Source organism: Chanodichthys erythropterus, chromosome 6 (assembly GCF_024489055.1).
Source record: "Chanodichthys erythropterus isolate Z2021 chromosome 6, ASM2448905v1, whole genome shotgun sequence".
Classification (NCBI taxonomy): domain Eukaryota; kingdom Metazoa; phylum Chordata; class Actinopteri; order Cypriniformes; family Xenocyprididae; genus Chanodichthys; species Chanodichthys erythropterus.
Window position 1 is genome coordinate 33,745,226 of NC_090226.1, and position 24,708 is coordinate 33,769,933.

The 24,708-nt window shown below is 37.0% G+C and overlaps 1 protein-coding gene across 3 annotated transcripts in view; it reads right to left on the reverse strand.

Moving 5' to 3' along the window:
• avil (advillin) overlaps nt 1–23,104 on the reverse strand; it is a 23,516-nt gene extending 412 nt beyond the window's left edge. Inside the window, exons 1-19 of one of the 3 annotated variants that reach the window (XM_067387575.1) lie at nt 22,989–23,104; nt 21,977–22,051; nt 21,632–21,828; nt 21,189–21,297; nt 20,809–20,919; nt 19,336–19,541; nt 19,110–19,188; nt 18,663–18,761; nt 16,834–16,987; nt 14,753–14,853; nt 14,523–14,660; nt 11,863–12,021; nt 9,872–10,051; nt 9,567–9,715; nt 9,341–9,485; nt 7,514–7,702; nt 7,326–7,394; nt 7,121–7,228; nt 2,568–2,711 (exon numbers count right to left, since the gene is read on the reverse strand). In XM_067387575.1, coding sequence (XP_067243676.1) covers nt 2,664–2,711; nt 7,121–7,228; nt 7,326–7,394; nt 7,514–7,702; nt 9,341–9,485; nt 9,567–9,715; nt 9,872–10,051; nt 11,863–12,021; nt 14,523–14,660; nt 14,753–14,853; nt 16,834–16,987; nt 18,663–18,761; nt 19,110–19,188; nt 19,336–19,541; nt 20,809–20,919; nt 21,189–21,297; nt 21,632–21,828; nt 21,977–22,051; nt 22,989–23,048 — 2,376 coding nt within the window. In that variant the 5' untranslated portion in view covers nt 23,049–23,104 and the 3' untranslated portion in view covers nt 2,568–2,663. Of the gene's footprint in view, nt 1–2,567; nt 2,712–7,120; nt 7,229–7,325; nt 7,395–7,513; nt 7,703–9,340; nt 9,486–9,566; nt 9,716–9,871; nt 10,052–11,862; nt 12,022–14,522; nt 14,661–14,752; nt 14,854–16,833; nt 16,988–18,662; nt 18,762–19,109; nt 19,189–19,335; nt 19,542–20,808; nt 20,920–21,188; nt 21,298–21,631; nt 21,829–21,976; nt 22,052–22,988 lie in introns of those variants that run through there. The other 2 variants (XM_067387574.1, XM_067387576.1) reach the window with 2 other exon arrangements.
• Nucleotides 23,105–24,708: the final 1,604 nt, after the last annotated feature.

Here is a 24,708-nt window from a genome sequence, read left to right on the forward strand (position 1 = left end):
TAAAAAGAGACAGAAAATCTGAAAATTTAGGTGATTTGACCACAAAAATATTAATAATAACAGTTTTAATGTGTATGAGGTGATAAGAATGTTACATGCAGGAGCACACACACACACACACACACACACACACACACTGCTCTAAACAAAGTAGCAACACACTTTTATTCAAATTTATTCAAATATTTTAGTCAAATGTATCTCTCTTTCCCTGCTGCACTCCTTTTGGTTGACATGCATGTATTCACAGGAAATTGCTTGGTTTTATGATAATCTGTTTTGTGAAATGGAAATAATCACATGAATTTATAAATGCATAACATTTACAGAAGGAAAAATAAACACTGTATAAAAAGCACCACTGCATTAAACAGCACAGTGTGCCGCGTCACTTTCCATAGTATGCATGTTAAGTTCTGTGTAGATTTTTTAATTTAGCAGAATAAATATTGTATATTTACATTATTTTTTTTTTTTTAAATCTCAGATTTTCTGAGCAATCAAGAAATGGATGGAACACAAAGCAAATACGACAAGCTTTTAAACTTGGTTACATAATAAGGTATTTGCTTAAACGATTCATGACAGAAAACCACATAGGAAAAGAAAAGAAATGGAACAAAAATTTAACAATGTTTTTTCATGTGCACACCAACCTTCATTTACACTGAACCTAGCAGGATCAATGAGGTCAATTAATCAATAGCCATGCCTAAAATATTTTTACTTTTGTCAGGAAGAGTTATATAGATTCCATATGTCAAATTTCTTGGAAATTCAATTTAAACTAAGTTTATTTTTGCACATTTTACAATGAATATTGTTTCAAAGCAGAAAACACTTGTTTCAATGTTACACTTTAGGAAGTATTCTGTTATCAATCAGAGAGTAACTTCCATATGGCAGTGATATACGTAAGCAATAACGTACGAGAGGCTGTGCTGTATCGTGAATAAGTCACGGCCGAAGGGCGTTGTTAGAGCCTGCAACCCCTTCAGCCGTGATTTATTCATGATACAGCCCTACCCTTAAGTACCTAATTGCTTTTATAAAACGTTTACCACACAATATCAATTTTTAAAGCCAAAAATATCTATCAATGCAACTTTCATGTTGTAAAAGTTCACTAAAAGCCTTCCTTCCACCGGAAAAAATAGTCCCTGACTATGAACAGCAACAGAAGTTACATTATTACGCCATTAGATGGCGGCAAAGACTGTCTTTTTGAGTGTGTCAGTCAGTAGCGAAGATTTTTACATTGAAAAGACTGATTTGTTGTGAACACGGAACAAGACACAACTGAGAAATGCTTTGACTAGCGCTGTCAGTCACGGGAATACCCCTTAACTGTTAAAAGGACAAGATATCGCAGCGGACATTTAAACAGATTTTTATTATGAACATAGGACTGACCTGAAGGAAAATGCTAAATCTGAATGCAGGTAATAAACTCGCTCACTCGATCTTTTTCTCACAATACTCTTGTACAACAAGATCAACTGAGAACAAACAGTTTACGTTGCTAAGAGTGGTTGCTAAGGGTGTTGTGTAGTGATACACAGAACTGTTGGGTGGAGCGGCCATAGCCATGTTTTATCGTGAATAAAACCAATCAGAATCAAGGACAGGAACTAACCATTTTTTAAAGCTATAATATACTACATGTTATGTGGTTAGTTCACGTCATGTAATTTGGATAAATGTGGATACTCTGTCTCTGTGTAAGTTGGAAATTGATTAAATCCAAATGGCGAAAAGATTTCCTTAGTAGACAACAGTACAACGTTTGTAAAATATGATTTTCTGACTCAGTAGTTTTTGTCTTGTTTTCCAGCACAAATATCTAAACATTCTTAAATCAAGAAACATTTACTTAAGAAGCAAAATGACTTCACATATAAGGCCTTGTTTTCTGAAAAATGCATCAAAATGAAGTGAGTTTGTGCTTAAAACAAACAAATGGTCCCACTTTATATTAGGTGGCCTTAACTACTATGTACTTACATCAAAAAAATAAGTACAATGTACATATGTTCATATTATATTGCAAACACATTTGCTGCTATTGAAGTAGATACAGGTATAAAGTTAGGGACGGGTTTGGTGGTATGGTTAGGTTTAAGCATGGGTAAAGGTGTAAGGGATGGGTCAACAGTGTAATTATAAATGTAATTATAGAAATTAATTACAGATTACATGCAGGTGTTTTTAAAATATAAGTACAATGTAAAACATGTATGTACACAATAAGTGCATTGTATCTAATGATTAATTTAAATGTAAATACATAGTACTTAAGGCCACCTAAGTTGAACTGAACAAATATCTGCCAGTGGGGTCAGAAAAATAATCCTGTTTAGCCAAATAATCAGGTTCAGCCAGTCTGTCTGCAGGAGGCAACTCATGTCACAGAAGTCAGATAAATCCCAACACACAGAGACTCTTTCACCTAGATATCATCACATAGAGACTCTCTGTTCCCGAATAAGTTTTTAAGGGTAAACATTTAATTGATGTTCAACAAATAAAAACAGATATAATACAGATGAAAAAATTATAAAGCTTGTTCAAAATCACTCTTTGTAAATGATATGATCACAGATCATAACCCAGATGTGCTGTGTTTGACAGAAACCTGGCTTAAACCAGATGATTACATTACTTTAAATGAGTCCACGCCTCAAGGTTATTGTTATAAACAAGTGCCTCATCTGAAAGACAAATAGGGAATTGTTGCTGTAATTAGCAGTATCTTCAGTATTACTCAGAAGTCTTTCAAATATAATTCCTTTGAAGTGATGGTGCTTTATGTAACATCATGTAGTGTAAGTGATAAATCCAGTTTGACATTTGTGCTGGCTATTGTATACAGGCCACCAGGGGACCATACAGACTTTATCAAAGAATTTGCTGATTTTCTATCGGAGTTAGTACTGTTGATGAAATGTATCCCTGTAGATGATGAAAAAGATGCATTGAGATTGGCATTTACAGACAATCTATTGAACTTAGACAACATGTGTCAGGACCCACTCATTGTCGTAATCATACTTTAGATCTAATATCAATATCGATATTGATGCTGATGAAATTCTGCAGCAGAACGATGACATCTCAGATCATTATTTAGTCTTGTGTATACTTCATTTAGCCAAGATTGCAAAACCACCACCCTGCCACAAATATGGCAGAAATATCACTTCTACCACTAAATATTGCTTTATAAATAATTTTCCTGATCAGTTTCATCTCTTTAGCAACCAGATAACTTAGAAGAACTCAATGTTGCAACAAAAACGATTGACTCTATCTTCTCCAGCACTTTAGCTCCCTTGCGCTTAAAGAAGATTAAGGAAATTAGTCCAATGCTGTGGTACAACGAGCACACTCAGGCCCTTAAAGGGGTGGTTACATGCGATTTCACTTTTTTAACTTTAGTTAGTGTGTAATGTTGCTGCTTGAGCATAAACAGTATCTGCAAAGTTACAGCGCTGAAAGTTCAATGCAAACGGAGATATTGGGCCCCATTTTAACGATCTAAACGCAAAGAGTAAAGCGCACGGCGCAGGTGCACTCAGGGCGTGTCCAAATCCACTTTTGCTATTTTAACGACGGAAAAACGGTCCGTGCGCCGGGGCGCATTTTTGAAATGGGTTGTCCCTATTCTCTTAATGAGTAATGGGCGTAACGTTCAATAAACCAATCAGAGTGTGATCTCCCATTCCCTTTAAGAGCGAGATGCGCTCGCGCCATGGCGGATTGCTATTTACATGCCGGAATTTGTTGGCGGAAAAGCTGAACGCTTTTCAAGCGAAGAAACTGATCTGCTCGTGCGCGAAGTTAAAGCGCGCGAGCAGATCATCTACGGCACAAGCAGGATATAACATTATATATATTATATAATTATATATTATATAACATATAACATTATAAAATACACTGACTTATTAAACACACCGATTCAACTGAGGAGTTCAACGAGTGATGTTTTGCTGAAATTACCTGTGGCCAGTCAATCTTTCAGTCGTCTGCGTTGGATGCAGGCTTTCAAATAGCTCCGCGCGATCAGTCAGTTAATATGTGTGTGTATTGGCAAGATTGTTCAATTAATTAGCCAGTTTCGTTCATCATTATAAGTAGTAATAGGCTGAATTGAAAATAGGTATCCTAATTCTAATACACGCAATGACTATTCATCATTACATTTTTATACTTATGTAGCCTACACAATAATATTCTTTTACACTGTAATCCTTTTGTTTTTAATATTTGGCATGTTTGTGTGATGCGTATCCCTGTGTGTAATAAGCAAAGTCAACGCGCACTGTGGACGCGCCCAGAGGTGCAGTTTCTACCAACGCGCTCTAACAAAAAAATATTGCGCCACTGACTTTAGACTTTAGACCAGGTTTGAGTTGGTCTATGGCACAGTCTATTTTCAGCTCCTTAAAATAGCAATGCGCCGACAATGTGGCTGAACACACCTCTTTTTTAGACCAGCACGCCCATGGGCGCACTACCTGGCGCAAATGCATTTACTAATTTAAGGACGTGGCGCTGAACAGGAAAACGCGAACGGCGCCGGACGCAAACTAGCAAACACACTTGCGCTGCGCCTTGCGTCGCATTGCGCCGGGTGTATTATAGGGCCCAATGTTTTTTAAAGTTATGGCATTTTATTGCCTACAAAAACGGGCGGTTTGGACTACAACGAGCTTCTTCCCGGGTTGGTGACATCATAAACCCTTGCTATTAACATAAACACTGCCCCCGGGAACACGCAACAAAGTGGGCGAGGCCATGTGGCGCAGCATAATGGAAGCGGAAGAGTTGTTTACACCGAACGCGAGCTGCGCGACGCGACGCGTCAAAAGATATAGAACCCATTATTATCTGTGATATTTTCTACACTGGATGCGGTGCTGAAGACAGATTCCTGAATCTACACGAGTTCAATGCTGGATTTACACAAAGACTTTTACTGAAAGATGAAGCAGTTCCCACTTTAAAAGCAGAAGCTGCTGTTTATTGTCTTCAAACTGTAAGTACATTTTATTGTTTGTAACTTACATGTCTTTTAAACGTAATGTTATAGTTCTGTTGCTGTTTTTAATGCATCTAGGACATATACAAAGAGCAACTCGTTTTTGCTAGCCAGTTAGCTAAATTCTAGTGCAACAAACACTAACAAACTTCTATGTTCATAGACAAACAGTTGTTCATGCTATAAATTAAGCGCTACCTTTACAAAAATGCGACTACTCAGGCATGTATTTACTACAGGAAAGCTTTAATCAGGATAAAACTGTATATTGAAAGCTAACAAACAGCAGTGACAGCATATGTAAACACTTTGACACAAATACTAAATGAAATACCATTCATAAACGTCCTTTAAAAGCCGCGATTGGAGAGGTTCTGCTTTATCCTCTTCATCTGGGTCTGATTCGGCTCAATTTGATACAGCAATATAGGCGCTTTTATTTACTTTCCACCTAAGCGCGTAATAACGGATGGTAAGGGGCGTGGCGTTTCCAGACGCTTCAGCGAATCACGATAGACTGGGCCAGTTACCAACCTGCTAACCAATCTGAGCATATTGCGTATGTCGGAGGGAGTGGCTTCAGAGAAGCAGGAAGTCAAACGAGCCGTTCATATGACAGTGGAAACAGAGGTGTAGAATAAAGATAAAATATGTGAAAAATACAGCGTTTTCAAAAAAACGAAGCATTAAGACATGTTATACTGTGCCCCAAAAACACAATCAAGCCTAGAAAAAAAACACGTAACCACCCCTTTAAGAGAGCAGCCAGAAAAATGGAGCGCAGCTGGAAGAAAACAAAACTAGAGATTTTTTGCATTTCATGGAAAGAAAGCATTATTGCGTACAGAAAGGCCTTAAAACTGATAGATCTGCTTATTTTTCGACTCTCTTAGAAGAAAACCAACACAACCTTAGGTATTTATTTGCTACAATGGCTAAATTAATGAGAAATAAAGCTTCAACTTCTGATGTTTCCAAACAGTACAGCAGTAATGACTTTATGAACGTCTTTACTTGCAAGATTGATAATATTAGAGAAAAAATTATAACCATGCAACCATCTACTACAGTATTGCGTCAGACAGTGCACTGTAATGTCCCTGAGGAAAAATTCCATTCATTCACTGCTATAGGAGAGGAAGAATTGTCTAAACTTGTTAAATCATCAAAATCAACAACATGTATGTTAGACCCTATACCGACTAAGCTATTGAAAGAGACGCTTCCAGAGGTCATAGATCCTCTTCTTAATATCGTTAATTCATCTTTATCACCAGGATGCGTACCAAAAACTTTTAAGCTGGCTATTATTAAACCTCTTATTAAAAAAACACAGCTTGATCCTAGAGAATTAGTCAATTAGAGGCCGATCTCAAATCTATCTTTTCTGTCAAAAATACTAGAAAAGGCAGTTTCATCACAACTATGTTCCTTTTTAGAAAGAAATGGTATCTGTGAGGATTTTCAGTTAGGATTTAGACCGTACCATAGTACTGAGACTGCTCTCATTAGAGTTACTAATGATTCGCACTCATTATCAGATCGTAGTTGTATCTCTCTATTAGTGCTACTGAACATTCTTTTGAACAGAATTAAAAATTATGCTGGCATTAGTGGAATTGCATTGGAATGGTTCAAATCATACTTATCTGACCGTTATTAGTTTGTAGTAGTAAATGAAGAGATGTTATATCAGAAGTTCAGAATGGAGTACCGCAAGGCTCAGTACTGTACTCAGCTGTTGATTTTTTATTTTTTATTTTATTTAAATCTCAGACACCACTGATTTGGTTCTGGATCCAATATCCTCATCTTTAATGACTATTTTGGCTGTTTGGGGTTTTTTTCCTATTATAAAGTACTACTGCTGCCCAAAATATTATGGAAATTATTCCAAAATAAAACTGTTCCAAACAAGTATTGTCCGGATCTCTGATGGGAAGGAAATATAGAGAACAGACCTCTTGAAACTTTAATTCATTACCCCTGATTTAGAACAAAAGCAGCTTTTTTTTAATAGCAACAAGTGTCTGTTCAAGCTCCTGAAAACTAAAACAGAGATATAATAAAGCGCACCTCTCTCTGGGTGGGGTTCACATCTTCTGGTAGTTCTCCAGCCAGTTTGTTAATCAGCATTTCTGGTGGATATTGTGAGATGCTTTTGTTCTCTACATCAGTGGATTGCTGTCAGGGGAAATTAACAGATTAATTAACACATTTTTTTATGCAAATAAGGCAAATATCGATTGAAAACTTTATACTAAGGTATACATGATCATACAGTTTCAACTTTAGCTGGCAATGTAATCTCTCCTAACTCCTCCTTCAGCTGCTCATAGGTTTTGCCACCCTAATGCAAGAATAAAAGCAGTTTGCGAGTTAGAGCTTGTTCATCTGCAGAAAATGACTCCTTACTTAGTATGCTTGTAAACTTTTTCAGTATGTTAATTCATTGAAAATCAAACCTACACTCCATTTTGTTGGGTCCCAGGCAGTGAACCAACCAGTAAAGGTAGGGGGCTCAAAGCCCTGCTTCACAATCATTATAGGAGTGTCGGGGTCTCGGGATCCAGGATGAGTCCGCAGGTATTCCTGGCAAGTTGTCACAGATTCCCGACGCTCCACATCATTTGCCTCATTTCCTACCCACAAAAATACCTAGAAGAGCCAAATGCTGAAGTAAGCACTCTAGGGTTTTAAAAGTGTTTAAAGATCAGATCTTTTACTGTTATGACAGCTGCTATCTTGTTATTTTGGGGACATCACCCTTAAAGGGTTAGTTCTCCCAAAAATGAAAATTTTGTCATTAATTACTCTTCCACACCCATGATTTTTGTTCATCTTCAAAACACAAATTAAGATATTTTTGATGAAATCTGAGAGCTTTCAGTCCCTTCATTGGGAGCAACACAATTTACACATTCAAGGTCCAGAACGATAGGAAAGACATAATTAAAGTAATCCATGTGATTCCAGTGGTTTAATCTCAATTTTATGAAGCAATGCAAGTGCTTTGTTTGCGCAAAAAAAAAACATAATTTACCTCTATATTTACAAAATAATATTATCGCGTTCATAATATCATAATATTATATTAAGCACGTTCATGGAACGACTTCCGGTCTTGAGTCAACACAATATGCATGCATTATAGTGCTCCCCCTACTGGATTGCGGGTCAATATTTTCAAAAATAAAGTGGTAAATTATGTTTTTTTGCACAAACAAAGCACTTAAAACTGAGGTTAAACCTACGGAGCCCTTCACAAAATGAAATTGTGTGCACAATTTACTAATTTGTTCCCTCGAATTAGTAAATGCACATGATTTATAAATCGAGGGAACGAAATATTAAACCGTGCACACGATTTAGCCTGCTATTTTTTTCCTGCATGTCATGTCCGGGGCTCCGTATAAACCACTGGAGTCACATGGATTAATTTAATGATGTCTTTCCAATCGTTCTGGTCCTTGAATGTGCAAATTGCACTGCTCCCAATGAAGGGACTGAAAGCGCTTGGATTTGAGAGAAAGTCTTACGGGTTTGCAATGACATAAGTGTGAGTAATTAACAACAGAATTTTCATTTTTGGTGTACTAACCCTTTAAGGCCTCAATATACTTCAAGCGAAATGAAAGAACGAACTGGTGTGACGTCATTTCAAAAAAATTTTGGAGTTTGTTTCTGGAGTTTGAAACAGCTTGCCAGAAAAGTTCGCTCCAGCTGGTAAACACCTTCGGACTACCATTGGTCCGTGTTGATGATGTAATAGGTGGGTGTGGCTCTGAGGCCCTGCCTTCTTTAAGGTATAAATCTTCTCCGGTTCTTTTCTCCTGTTCAGTCCATCGAGGTCAGACGTGAGAAACGCTTTATAGTAGAAACTGAAGCTGTAATTCTAATAGAAAGTGAACCTGACACTGTTTTTGTTTTTAAATACTGTAAAGCTGCTGCTTTAAAGCAGTCTATTGTATAAAGTGCTGTATAAATGTGATGTAACTGGAGTCTGAATTGCAGAGCTGCTGCAAACATCAACATCGCTATGATCTGATGCTTTCTGAACTGCTGTTTTCTCTTTTTTGTTGTGTGTTTATTTTGTTATTGAGAGGAAAGCGCGCAGCACATATTTACATATTCAGCTAAATGCGTCGGGATGTTCACTAACAGTATATGCAAACTTCTTTTTACTCCTAAGTGAACAACGAAAAAGAACTTTACCATGAGACCTATAGCCACCAAACCTTATATTTCATAACAGATGAACAGAGTATAGTTTTAGTTCAATCAGTGTGGCTCTACCTGATCCCACGTGTCCAAAAGCATTACGTCATCCTCTCTCAGATCATCCTGTGCGAACTGGGTTATCTCAGTCGCAATAAACTGCCCCGTCTTATTGGAGCATTCAAAAAGGCGTGGTTGATGATCTGAAGTGACCATCTGTAATCTTTGAGAAGAAGTGACATCAACAGTTAATTCCCATTGAATCTATCAACACATATAAATAGGTATTCTTTGTCCGCTATACCTTCTGTCACTTGCGTATGATGTTTTTCCACCTAAGATTTCCCAAAACTCATTCGGCTCCTGTCCCTCAGCCATAATTTCCTCCGACGATCCTCGGCCAATAAAGGAGCTCACCTCTTTCGCCATGGCTCTTTCATCACCACTGGAGCCCTGAGAGGTTATGAAGAGTAAGTATATAGAGAGGTTAGTACTGCTTTCCCAATAATGTAGTGCTGGACGTTTCGACAGCTGCTGAGTGTTTTTCCATTAAAATATTATCAGTGTCATGCTCATAATTTATTCAGCTTCTATAGAAAGTCTACATACTTTGCCATACCACAGGTAGACACCATACTGGCTTTTCAAAAGGAAGACATCATTGGAGTTGAGAGAGGCTACCAGAGCTGGAACTTCTATTGCTTTTGAATTGCTTGGTTGAGAGCCACAGATCTGAAACAGGCGGACAGGGGGCTCTGGCTCTTGGGCACTCTTTCTGGAAGTCCCTCCCTAGATATGGAGAAAAAAATGTATTAAGAAGACAACAGCAATTTCGGAAACCTGGAATTTATACAAATTCAAATGGATGCCTTTGACCAATAATGCCTTTTGCATGCTGAAAGATGTTGAGGTATCCAAAATAAGCATAATCTCATTGGAGTAAGTAGGTGGAATGGTGATTATATAACATTACACGATTGTTCGTTTTACTCAATTAAAATCAGGTTATGCATTATAATTCTTAAACATTTTGATACAACATAGTCTGTTAACTGTCAGGTTCCTAGTAGCAGTACTTTGCCCTATTGCCTTTTTTCCCCCATCACATATTTTGGCAAATAAAAAAATATCTAGTCCAACCATGAAATTCTAGATGGCGCTTTACATGCAATATGCAAGCAATCACATCATTACGGCATGGCACAAGCTGATCCCACAGCCAATGAAATTGCTTGCTCAACATTTAAATAGTCTGGTTCAGTGTTTGCATAAGCTAGTCCTGCGGCACTATCAGAGTTCCTCTGAAACCCTCCACCTCCCCAGCTCCACCTGCCTGGATCTGCTGCTATGGGATTTACGTATGCCTATTTATGCAGCAGCAGCAAATCTTACATGCTCACAGCAGCGTACCAGTGTATCTTTTAGCAGTAGCTAAAGTCCATACTTGCTCTGCAGCAGCAGTGTAGTAGCAGATCTTGTCTGCCAAGGCCAAATATATTAATAGAGTTTTCATGATTTAAATGTATTTTGTATAAAATAAAAAAAATATTTATTTCAGTACTTATTTCAAACTTCTATAATGTTCACTTTCATTTTTTGAAGTGCTTTGCTGCAATAAACTGAGTGTCTTCTTTAAAAAGATCATTCAAAGCATTCACCAATTACGACCAATTAAGTTCAGATCTATACTCAAAAATGTTAAAGTCCCCCTGCAGTAAATAATTGTATCCCTTAAAACTCATCTTTGATCACTAAAATGACATATTTAAATGTTTTTTCCTCTGAAAATAATTTATTCATGCCTTAAAATAGCTTGAATGTAACTCTACACTTCATTTAGTATGCATGGATCAATGAATATGCAAATTAGCCCCGCCTCCACTCAATCGCACCAGCTCAGATTATCTGATCCACTTGGTCAACTTTAGTAGTAAACGCCTGAAAATGGCTAGTGGAAATACTGGTTTATTCAGCCATTTATGTTTGAACCAGAAATTGAGAAGAGGATGAGTTTGTTTGTTTTTGTTTTGATATATTACACACATTTTAGTCTTGCATTTCATATGAATTTGAAATAAGATTCATAGGTATGAAAATAGTTTAATAGTAGATACGATCAATGTTTAATGTGTGCAGTGATTATTGCTCTTCATGTTAATTAAAAGTCCCTTTATCGTTCATTCTGCGTCACGCATCTAGTCTTTGGATTATATACACAGCCATCGTGACAGGCATGTGTTTTTAAAAGCAAAAACGTGTGATCCTCATGTGATCTGAAAAGGCAAGCCTTTGATGTTGCTCTTTTGGGTGTTTACATTTAAAACTAGTGGAATAGCAAGCGAACAAAAAAAGTGAGCAAGAAATTAAGTTAATTGGAATGGGATTAAAAATTGAACCACTTTCTGCAGCAAATGAATCATTAAAAGTCAACTGGTGAATCTTGATTATAACATGAATACATAATGTGACTTTGAGCACAGAACTATTATCTCTAGATGTTCCATTTAGTGCAATTAATGCTTGAATTATGACAGCCTGATCGCTTACCTAATGTCTTTTAAAATCTCTCTTTAAATAGAGCAAGTGGTTCGCTACTGTACCTCAAAGATCACCAGTTTGCCCTTGAAAATGGCCATGAAGTGGCGCGGCTCCTTTCCCATGGAGACTCTCACTTGAACAGGCTCGCCACCATATTGCCGGTCCAGAGTCACAGCCTGATACGCACAGGCAGTAATTTCATCCTGAGAAGCATGACGGCCCTTTGAGGAAAGAATGATACGATTATTTTTATCATAATGTGCTTTTGCATGCCAGTGGTTCCAGATGCCATAACTTTTGATAGCATAAGAACCTCCAAACATGATCAAAATCTTTGGTAACACGGTAACGCTTTAGATTACAGCCCGGAAATACTGCGTGATTACAACGAATTTACAGCATAACTTTCAATAATTATAGTGTAACTATACAGTAAGTATGTGTAAGTATAGGGCAACAATATGTGAAGTATTGGGAATAAAGGGGTAACAACCAGGAAAATATCAAATTATTTATACTGTAAATATTTTATATCTAAGGGGTACCTATGACATATAACTAAGGGGTAAGTATGACATTACGGGCCGTAAATTAAAGTGGAGCTTGTTACCCTCTTATTTCATTTAGTTACAGGGTAAGTAATTGATAAAATGCAAACAATCTGATATCACTGACTCCGAAACCTTTATTTGAAAAACAACTTTATTAAAAACAGGTCTACAACACTTATTATACATTTTTTTAAATCAACTTTTCATTTCAAACTCTAAAGTCCTGACAGAAAGTAACAAGTTTTGTCCGTTTTTTGGTTGTTGTTGTTTCTCGCTTGGCTTCCTCCTGCTCTTGTTTCTTAGCTGATGAATCTTAAGAAGGAATCCCGTTGCTATTCTGTATTATAAGAAAATACAGTACGCCCCGAAATTTTCTCATGGTTTAGGCTATTCATTTCACTTCTGACCAACTGTCACCAGCGCCTGCATGAGAGTCGACTTCGCGTTCGATGCGGTTCGATGAAGCAGCGTGAAGCTTTCATGACGTTCTCGCGGGAGATTCGTGTGAAACTCGCGCGAGAACTGCCGTCTCTGTTATTCTGTTGTTTGTTTCTCATTCTCATTATCTGTTATTCTGTGTATTTTGTTGTGAGCATTACTAAAATAATAATAATAAAAAAAAAACTGTCGGCATCCAACATCTGCGTGAGTTTCTCGGCATGCCTACGTCACGCTTCAAGTTACGTCACGCATGAACTCTCAACCCTCGCATGCACGCGCAGAAGACAGCTGGTCGAAAGTTTTAAAAATATTCAAATATTTGGTATTTTTATTACAAATACATATCGTTTCACTTCAGAAGACATCGATTTATCCATTAGGGTCGTATGGATTACTGTAGTTATTGCTGTTTGTGCTGTTTGATGCTTCGACTTTTAGGAACACGTGAGCTTGCATTATAAAGCGTTCCCAGATGATTTATTTTTTTCCTAAAATCCTTTTTGTGTTCATCTTAAGAAGGAAAGTCGTATAGATCTCAGATGGCATGAGGGTAAAAGATGAGTAAACGGTGAGCACATTTCCGGGTGTTCTGTAATTTTTAAAAACAGAATAGCAAATGGGATTCCCTCTTAAGATTCATCAGTGGAAAGAAAGAAGAAGAGGAACAAGAGGAGGAGGAAGCCAAGCAAGAGAAACAAATAAGAAGTTTTGTAACTTTAAATCTGTTTTGAAATAAGTTGTTTTTCAAATAAAGTTTTCCAAGTGATATGACTGTTTGCGTTTTTATTTATTTATTTATTTTTATTAATTTGGCTACTTACCCTGTAACTATATGAAATAAAAGGGTAACAAGCTCCACTTTAATTTACGGCCCGTAATGTCATATTTACCCGTTAGTTATGTTATATATATAATAAATAATTTGTTATTTTCCTGGTTGTTACCCCTTTATTCCTGATACTTTACATATTGTTCCCCTATACTTACACATACTTACTGTATAGTTACACTATAATTATTGAAAGTTACGCTGTAAATTTGTTGTAATTACGCAGTATTTCCGGGCTGTAATCTAAAGCGTTACCTTTTTATAGGTAAACTTCTTTCCCCCACTGAATAAAAAATAAAAAAGGTCAGTTTTTTTCTCAGAATTGCGAAACATAAAGTTGAATTGCGAGATATAAACTCACATTTGTTATAAAATCAGAATTGTGAGAAATAAACAAGCAATTCTGAGAAAATAAGTCAGAATTATGAGATATAAATTCACAATTGCAAGAAAAGTTCAGAATTGAGAGAAAAATCAGAATTGTGAGTTATCTTGCAATTATGACTTTATTTCTTGCAATTCTGAGAAAAAGTCTGAATTGCAGGATATAAACTCGCAATTGCATGATATAAAGTCAGAATTGTGATATAAACACAACTGTGTGTTATAAAGTCAGAATTTTGAGTTATAAACTCAAAATTACGAGTCATAAAGTCAGAATTGCGAGATATAAACTCAACAATTATGAGATATAAAGTAAGAATGTCGAGATAAAGTCAGATGTTGCAAGGAAAAAAGCCAGAATTGTGAGTTAAAAAGTTGCAATTATATTTTAAATGATTTTATTTTGTGGCAGAAACAAGCTTCCATTCTTTTTAGTATGCCACATGAAATCAGTAAAAATGCCTTCAGGGTGTAAGGGGTTAATATGCTCTGTTCTATAAAGGAAATGCTACTTTACCTTCCACATGTAAAGAATGTGGCTCTTCCTGCCGTTAACATCATAGCTGTACAGAATTAGATAGCAATCGCCTCCATAGAAGTATCCGTGCATTTCAGGATTCACCTCCACCATCTCCAAATTCTCAATGCGCCACACCTGAGGATGGAGAAGAGCTGACGATGACTCTATTCTCACGCATGTCCACTATCTCATGTTCTGATTGTAGATTATGATCATCTCTTCCTCACCTGCTTTTGTCCGCTGCCATCATCCACCATACGCTCTTGCGCAGCAATGTCGGGCATCACATGCATCCTAGTGGCATCAAATTTCTCTTGAGGGACATCAGCTAATTAATGAGAGGATACAGAAAAGCATGTTAATCTGAAATTAACCTCACAGCTGATCTACCATAAACACAAACAACTTTCACAATGATCTCCACATATAACATTTTCACACTCCTCCACAAATAAATTTGGTTCACTTTGTGATGGTTTTGCTTGGTATTTTTGTCTGGTTTTCCAGTACGAATATCTAAACATTCTTAAATCAAGATACATTTACTTGAGAATCAAAATTACTGAAGACATTAGGTCTTGTTTTCTGATAAATGCATCAAAATTAAGTGAATTATTTGTTTAAAACAAGAACAAATATCTGCCAATGAGCTCAGAAAAATTACATTGTTTTCCCTTTGAATTAAGTTGTTTTTCTGACCTCATTGGCAGTTATCTGTTCTTGTTTTAAACAAATATTCACTTCTTTTTGATAAATCTGTCAGAAAACAAGGCTTAATATCTTTAATGATTTTTATTTTCCAGTAAATGTATCTTGATTTAAGAATGTTTAGATATTTGTTCTGAAAAATAAGAATACTGAGGAAGAATCATTTTTTCAGATATCATTAGTACTAACATTAATGGCAATACGTTTGATAACTCTTTATTTTAAGGTGACATACAGTTAGTACATGTACTTACTAATAACAGTAAATTATGCATACATACAAGTAACTAACCCTAAACCAAACTCTAGCCTTAACTGTAGCTCTAGTAAGTGCATGTAGTTAATTTTTATTACTCAGTATTTGAGAAGTAAGTCACCTTAAAATAAAGTTTAACCATATGTTTTGTTTTTGGTTTGCAAAAACTGTCAAAACAGCCTTAGTTTTATATAACGTGTTCCTTAGAAAAGTTTTGAAGTGGAATAAATGACATGTGATTGGCAAAAAAAAAAACTTCTATCATCTCCTCTGCATTTCTCATCTTCTCGTCACAATTTCTCTTGTGTTTTGTGTGTTCTAGGACTTTTAATTTGAAGTGCATTTTCCATTTCCATTGTTCTCTTTGTTCACTTCCTGTGGTTTGTTCCTGTTTGCCTTTGTTTATATAGTTACCCATGTTTGTTTCCGTGGCGGTTCATTACTCACACCTGTTCCTTGTTAGTCTGCAGTGTATTTGTCTTGTGTCGCTCGTCGTCTTTACATGTATGTTAGTAAAGCTGTTGCATTTCTGTTCCCTATTTGAATTATTGCCCCCTTCCCTGTTTGGATTATTATCATCTTCTTCCTGTTTGGATTTTGTTTGGTTCACATCATTCCTGTGTGTATTTCCTTTATAAATTATTGCTGCGATTAGATCCTCTCCTCTTCTCTTCCCAGCTAACCGTAACGCTTCTCTAGCTTGCTTCCTAATCTAGCTGTCTAATAACCTAGGGAAGTTTTCTTCTGCTATGGAATAAAAAAATAAAAATTTAAATGCAACTTTTTATCTCAAAATTCACATTTTTTTTCTTGCAGTTGCGAGTTTCTGAGAGAGAAAAAGACGCAAGTCAGAATTGCAGGATAAAAAGTTGCGATTTCTTTTTTAATGTTTTATTCCATGGCAGAACCACGCTTCCATATTTTGTAATAAACCTGGCATTACAAATATTGTTTGCTTTTACTGGGAACACAATGATGGTAACATTCAACGGATCGTTTTTTGAGTGTGAATGTATAATTTTAAGTAGAAAATGAAGAAGTAGAAAGTTACTAAACCAAACAACAAAAGCAATGATAAAACCATGTAAATACAGTTGGAAAACAGCAAAAAATGGGAACACCAGTATCAGAAATGTTGAGTAGGTTTTACTAATTTTATTTTAATTTTATTTACTGAACTAACTTTTTCATGTAGAAATTACATTTGTTTTTTCTGTAGTATTTACTTCACCACAGAATCATTTTTATCAGTGAAGGTTACAAATAGAAGGTGAATCAAACTGAGGTTTTAAAAACAATAAAACAAAGTCATACCTTTGAAAGTAAGTATCACGAAACACATACCGATTCTCCCGACAGTGTGTGTCCGGCCCAGACCTGCTGTCTGCTCTCTGACAGTCCAGCTCTTGAAGAGTTGTTTAAAGAGAGCCGATTCCCCTCCGTCACTGAGAGACTCCACTTTAGTACTGAGTGGATAACCCTTCAGTTTAATGAACTCCTGTAGAATCAATCACATTGGTAGTTACCGCTTAATTTCCATGGTCCACTTTAGACAATCTACTAAGTATCTTTACAACTACATGTCAACTAGCAGCCTTTCACAAGGTGTAATATAAGTCTCTGGTGTCTCCAGAATGTGTGTGTGAAGTTTCAGATCAAAATACCCAACAGATCATTTATAAATTTGCCCCTATTTGGGTGTGAGCAAAAACATGGCGATTTTGTGTGTGTCCCTTTAAATGCAATTGAGCTGCGCTTTCCAGAAGAGGGCGGAGCTTTAACAGCTCAACAACAACAAAGCTGGAGAATCTCACGCAGCCAAAATGAGGAAAGTGTTCAGCCTTACATTGTTCAAACCGGAGTCGACACTGATGGAGAGACTCAGGAAGAAGTTACAACTTTTAGACGTTTCTGAATGGTTAGTGGATAAATTGATGTAGTTGCTGTGGAGTTGATTCAACTCATCCACTAGCATGTGTCGTCATGTTCATCTTTTGTGTTGAATTGACCCTCGTTTGTGAAGCAGTCCGGCGTAAAATGACGGCATGACAACAACACTCGACTACAACAACTCTTCCTCTTCTCTAAAGCAGCCCAACATGGCCCCGCCCCCTTTGTTGTGTGTTCTCGGGGGCGGGGTTTATGTAAATTTTAGGGTTAGTGATGTCCCTAATCCGAGAAGAAGCTCGTTGTAGTTCCTACCAGCCGTTTGTTGTAGTCCTTAAACAGAGAATTATCTCCCTTTGCATTGAACTTTGAGCATTTATGCTCAAACAGCAACATTACACACTAAAGTTAAAAAAAGTAAAATCATAATTAACCACCACTTTAATATCTGCTAATACTCTATTTTGATGCTCCCCGATATACATTCTACTGACTATAAGTAACTTTACAACTACGTCAACCTGAACCCTCAACTAACAGTCTGCTAATACTCTAATGAGAGTTACTTGACATGTAGGTGCAAATTAATGAAAGTTAACTGATATGTAGTTGCAAAGTTACTCATAGTTTACTCATAGTAAAATGTCTAAAGTGGACTATCGAAATAAAGTGTAACCTCCCAGCAAACAATAGCCATCATTTCACCATCTCGGTGAACTATAGACCCGATATAGTCGAGCTATGAGGAACACTTCTAGCCAAAATAACCTTGAATTTGGTTACATTTTTGGCAAAATAACTTGTGAGATATATGATATTCCATCATGTAAGCAAAGTCAACAGTGATTACAATGTGTTTGGTTTCATTTGGTCTATTAAATTCTCACTGACAGCCCAAATTTTGCCTTGTTTTAGCCTAGAAGTCAGGGCTGTGTTTCGACAGCTATTATACATCTTTTAAATGCAAAATTGCTTGCTGGGGGGAATCTGATATTTAATCCAAGTCTTAATATGATGATGAAATTGATAATGTTCTTCATTTTGACATACAAGTTCACCTCTGTTTTCTTGTAACCAATTTCTATTATCTGTCATTGTTTAAACATTTAAAATTCAGATTTAATCATTTGTTTGCAAGCGTCTAGAAGGCAGTTGTGGTGTCCAAAGAAGGTAGTTCAACCTTGTAAGGCGAGCTGATTGCTAATTAAACCTCAGTACACATGTAAGACATTAAGCACTTTATTAATAGAGGGAAATTCACTTTTCTCAAATGAAAAGAAACTCACCAGAGCCCTGGTCATTGCTGCTTGCCTCTCTGCCTTGTTGGCTGTCTTCCCCTTCCACACAAATATTGACATTCCCCCCTGGTCCAAAATGTAACAGTCCTCAAAAAAATAAATAAAAATAAATAAATGTGAAGGTTACAGTCAAAAGTTTGGAATGACAATGTCATGATTCATCAGAATCAAAAGGAAGCATGAAGATCTTGACCAAAAAAAGATGCACCTCTTGATGGAAATAAATGTTGTGATGTTTATTTTCATCAGTTTTTGGTCATGATCTTGTATTGTCAATGCAAGAGGTGAGCACTCTGTAAAGTCTCCTCCAGCACATCCCAAAGACTTTCAATCAATTTAAGGTCTGGACTCACATAATCATTACAGCAATAATGATCCATTCATAGACTATTTAAATCCAAACAGCCGGGCAGTGTAGATCTAGTGTGTACTTACATCGTGATTCAGCATGTCTTGTGTTAGTGGACTGGTTGCGATCTCTGCGATCTTCATAGATCCATTCGCATCTGACACACTTCAAAGTTTGAGATTCGTTAGATTAGGTAAGGACTGGTAGACTCAGTTAACACTAGGGGAGCCAATTAATCAATCAAGTGATGAATGACATTTTGTGTAATACAAACAGTTGACAGAAGGACACAGTCGAGCTGATGGCACTTACTGATAGAGGGTGAGCTTCGCCATTTGCTCCTGGTCAGATATTTCATCAGGCGTCCCGCTGGGCAGCGTAGAGAGCCGTTCTCCCATAATGCTCACCATAACTTCCATTAACAAAGGTGATTTAGCCTCTGCATCCCCCTCAATCACCCCAATTTCTGCCCGACCCCCTCTCTCACGGTCCCTGATGTCCTTGGCCAACATCATGCCCTACAGTCAACAATAAACAGCATGACGTTACATATATGCTCTCTCTCTCTCTCAGTTTGAATCTGATTGGCCGAGAGGTCTTTCCAGCCATGCGATATTCTACTGATATCACCACAGTAACCATTTCACCGTTTGAATCACTCCACTGTCAGCATTCTCACAGCGAGTGTCATGGCGGACGAGCAAACCCACCATATTTTTATAGATACTACTGTTATTTTGTAATGGAATGTAGTTTTAAGAGTTTTTTAGGTGAGAATATAGTTGTGTAGATCTCAGATCAGCGACCGTTCGGCTTCATCTCGGCCAGTGCTTTGGGAATTGGCTCTTATGTAGATAGTGTTTAAACATGAGGTATAATTCATTTGGGGTATATCAAACAGGCAATCTTTGGTCTTATTAATATGTTACTTGTTCTAGAACAACAACATTTGGCTTAAGGACTATATTAAGGTTATAACTTTATATTTACATTGAAATTAAATCCTGTAATAACTAGAGCACTCCTTTTGTACGTTTGACTGAACTGCTTGCTTGTGTTATTTCCTATTTTACTACTTATACTGTTATAATGGCTATTGTTGTTCATGTAAATATAACTGTTCAATAAATAATATTTTATGTAAATAACATGCCATATATTTTGGTATTGAAAAAGAGTCCATTAGTGATTTCGACTTCAGTGAAAATTGGCAGCAAAGACTTTTATATTGAAATGGACTGAAACAAGGAAACAAGGACATTGTTTTTACTTTAAACAACATCTTACGAGACACAACTGACAAATGCATTGACTAGCGCTGTCATGGAAATGTCTTAAATGTTAAAAGGACAAAGACAAAGATATCGCTTTACTCAGCAGACATTCAAACTGATTTTGTGATTATGAATATAATATTGACCTGAAGAATATCATCTAGATGCAGGTCAAACACTCGCTCAGCCAATTTCTCTCATAATACGTTTTAGAATTAGTTACGAAGGCTTGGGCTCGACTATTAAACAGTCAACTTGAGATTTGAATCCAGGGCGAAAGGAAGTAGTTCCTCACAAAAGAGGGTTTTTAAAGACACTTCTTATTTATGTACACACTCGTGCCGTCGAACTGTTGTATAAATGTAATATCACACGAGTAGCCGTGCGAAATGGCTGTATATCAGCACACTGTGATTGCCTGGGGCCCTAGTGCCTACGGCCGAATCACAGCTTTGCTGATATACAGCCACGGCTACTCATGTGATATTGCTCATATATAAAAGATGCCCACCTTCAGACGTTCTTGTTTGTTGCTCTCAGGGCCGTTCCACTGGATAATGGTCTTGCCCAGATCCAACAGAAAGACACTCCCAGTGTCAAAGCTGTTCCAGCTAACTTCCACCTGCAAATTGGGCACAACATTTAATCATTTATAGCCTGAGAATTATAGTCTGAATAATTTCACTCCTTTCTGCACTTTTTGTTCAGCATGATATTATTAATTATCTAGAGAAAAGTTCCCTGATGGAAATTCACAAGCATTTTGACACTTTAACATTCAAGATGAGACAAAGTGTTGTGAGGTTCTAAACCCTCAAGGTAATTAATGACATAAAGAACCATTTTGGTTGGCTACCTGTGGAACTAGAACTAGAAGACTAGTTTCCTCACCTCTGTGCCGGTCACTTTTCTTTTTCCTTTCACATGCAGCAGTCTTTGAACGTTGTAAGTGTTTGTCTCCACATGGTTCATTCCTGATGACACACCTCCTGACTTATAACTACATTAAGACAAATATTTGTAGCTTTCTGTCATCTTAAAGGGTGCCTATAATGCCCCTTTAACAAGATGTAATATAAGTCTCTGGTGTCCCCAGAATGTGCTCAAAATACCCCACAGATCATTTATTATATGCTGTTTTTGTGTGTGTCCCTTTAAATGCAAATGAACTGCTGCTCCCGCCCCCTTTCCAGAAGAGGGTGGAGCTTTAACAGCTCAACAACAACAAAGCTGGAGAATCTCACGCAGCCAAAATGAGGATTGTCAGTAACGGTGTTCAAAGAAATAACCTTACTTGACCAAATGAGATGTGGACTGGTGTTTCAGATGCTTACATGATGCCCTGTTTGAAATATCCACAGAAGATGCTGGACTCGTGGTGCTGAACCTCACGGTACTGCACAGGTGAGGAGCCCAGGAATTCATCCAGCTGAATGGCATAGACAGCAGCGGCTCCTTGTTCGTCCATTGTAGACATGGAACCAATCCAATAATGAATGTCATAGTACGCAGATCTGCCACCTTTGCGTGTCTGCATATAAGACATGGGATGTAAAACATAAAGCTGCAGCTGAGTTTCTGAATAAGTGGTAATATAGACGTCTATAAGCACCGCCAACAGAAAATAACATTTAATTTTGTTTCAATGTTTTCAACATAATTTGGAAGAGTATACTTACTGAGAGCAGTAAATAGCAGTCGCTTTCATAAAACTGTCCGTGAGCTTTTTCCGGGACCAATACAAGATCCATTTTCTGGATAAAAATCAGTGACAGTGTGAAATTTATTAGAAAACTTTGTCAACCTGTCCAAAACCTTTGTTTAAAAACTCTGATCAGATGACTAATACAATACAAAAGTTACTCCCCAAACTGGTATTCACTTGCATTCAGTGTTGTAAATATTAAGCTTCATATACTGCATTTCACAAGAATAGCAGAGAAAGAAAGAAGCCTGATATTTAATATAAATAATTATTTAAATAATTCCTGCCCAAGGCATATGCAAAAAGGGGCGGGGCCTGTTTGAGTTAGTTAGTAGTCTGTTGAAACCAAACGTTCGGCACAAGTCCTGAAAAGTGAAGCCAGAGCATCTCTATCGCCCCCAGGTGGTTGGTCCCAGTATAGGTCATAAACCCCGCCCCTTCCATGTAATGTAATGGGACGTGAGACAAACTAAGCAAATACGTTTTTTTCCAATGATGGTTTCTTTGTGTACATTGGCGGCTTCACTTTTCTACTATGGGAGAGAATGGAGGTGTGTGGTCCATTTTATTTTTTACAGTCTATGGCGGTTATGGTAAGAGGCGGCATATTTCCCGAACACACTCAAAGCGCTTGACCAATCACAACCGCTCCAGCCGGCCAATCAGAGCACATTGTGCTTTTCAGAAGGAGGGGCTTCATAGAAACTAAACAGAGCATTACTGACAGACTGGAAAGAGAGGAGCTGCAACAATGAAGAATATCAAAAAGTCAATGCAATTATTTTAAAACTTACAGTTGCAAGTTTCACATACCCAATCATTAATACAATAGTTGGCTTATATTCTCATACATTATATATGCAAGCAGCACATTGCAAGCTGTTATTGAGTAGGAATGTAAAAATGTCAGTCCTATGTTTCTTTAATAGATTATGTATCAAAAAATTATTTTTTCATCAATTACTGCTGATAGACTCAAAACGTACCTCGATTCTCCAGATGAGTATCCCTGGAGAGTGTGTGACGGCTCTGAATGTGTTCTGCATGATTCAACAGTGACACCAGACTGAAACACCAGAGAGAAATCAGTACACTGGGCTAAAGCTTTCATTCAGTATCATTATAGGGTCTTTTCAATATTTAAGAAATTATTGACAGTATTTTGCACACTTACAGAGTGTCCAAAAGTGAAGTCGGAAAGGTAATATTTGTTTTTAATGACCGTTCAATGAAACCATCAAAATATGACAATATACAGTAAATATGAGGGGAAAACGAAACACTAAACTTGTTTAAGTTATCTGACAAAATTATTTGGCAAACTACAGCTACAAATTTTATTTTACTATGCAAAAAACAAATAGCTGACAGGAAGAAGCAAACATTGAATACAACATAATCAGTTATTAATATTTGGTTGGTTCTCTCTTGTTTTTGCATGTGGCCAAAAATGAGGTTTCATTGCGTAATTATCTCAAATAAAACTATTGACTCCAAGCACAACTATGCAATATGTTGACAAAATCTTTAACACATTTATAATAATATATGAATCAAATGTGAAGATGTCAACAGACCAGGTATCACTTTTGGCCACTAAATGTTTTATTCTGTTTTTAGCTCAATGTAAAGTACTTTTAATAACAACTACTGTAAAAGCAACTTTAATTTTAAGTGTGAATAGTTACCTTGAAGTCCAAAGAGATGATTCTCCTGAGATGAAAACTGTTGTGCTTAGTCCAGAGACAAGTGAATAAGTCCAAGGTCTCTTTGACCCTTGTAAGGCACGAAGCAAAATATGCCCTTTTTTGTCCATATCTTTTGCTCCGATTTGACAGATACCTCATTTGATTGTATTTGCCTGCTGTCACTCAATGCTCAGCTCACCGACCAATCAGGATAAGATTTCAGCCCAGTCAATGCAAATGAGTAATGTAAACAAACAGAGATATTCAAAAAACAAGAAACGCAATCATAAAGAGTCACTGAGCAGGTGCTGAGGTGGATCATACGTCTATTTACAGCCCCAAATCAATGCAACCACATAGACTGTCTAGTAATAATGTCAGATTATTACTGAATCTGGTGCACGGAAACATGTTGAGTTTTATTCACAGTCATTCAAGCCAAATGCACAATATCATTTCACTGGGTCTGCAGTAATTATTGTTTCATTGGTTCTTTCTCTAGGATTGCTGAAATGACTTGTCACTGAAATGTCATGAGGTGTTAATCTCATATATTACACCAATGGCAGAAATAAGTGCAGTTAAAATATTCAAAATATGAGGGAGGCCTTATTGGATGCACTTAACTATGTAACTAACTCAAAACTAGATAATTTATCCTTTTCTTGAGCATGTGACTAAAACAAAAAAAAAGTACATTCCTCCAGCCACCAGACGGCACTATCACCAGAGTACTAACCACAGTCACATGTCCTATTTTTGTGCACTTCCAGTTCCTGTTCCCTACAGTATCATTCTACAATCTGTTTGAAGTATTGCCAGTTCAACCTGCCTTACCAAGTGTTCTTCGTTGTTATTGTTGAGTATTTCTGCTTATGTTGTTGAATTACCGTTTTGGACTTGCTTGACATTTTAAGTTTAACTGTGTACGATTCCTGTCTATCATCTTGTATTTTTCTACAGATGGATTCACATCATCCTTCAGTGTGTATGCAGCCCAGCTAACAGGGAACGTTCT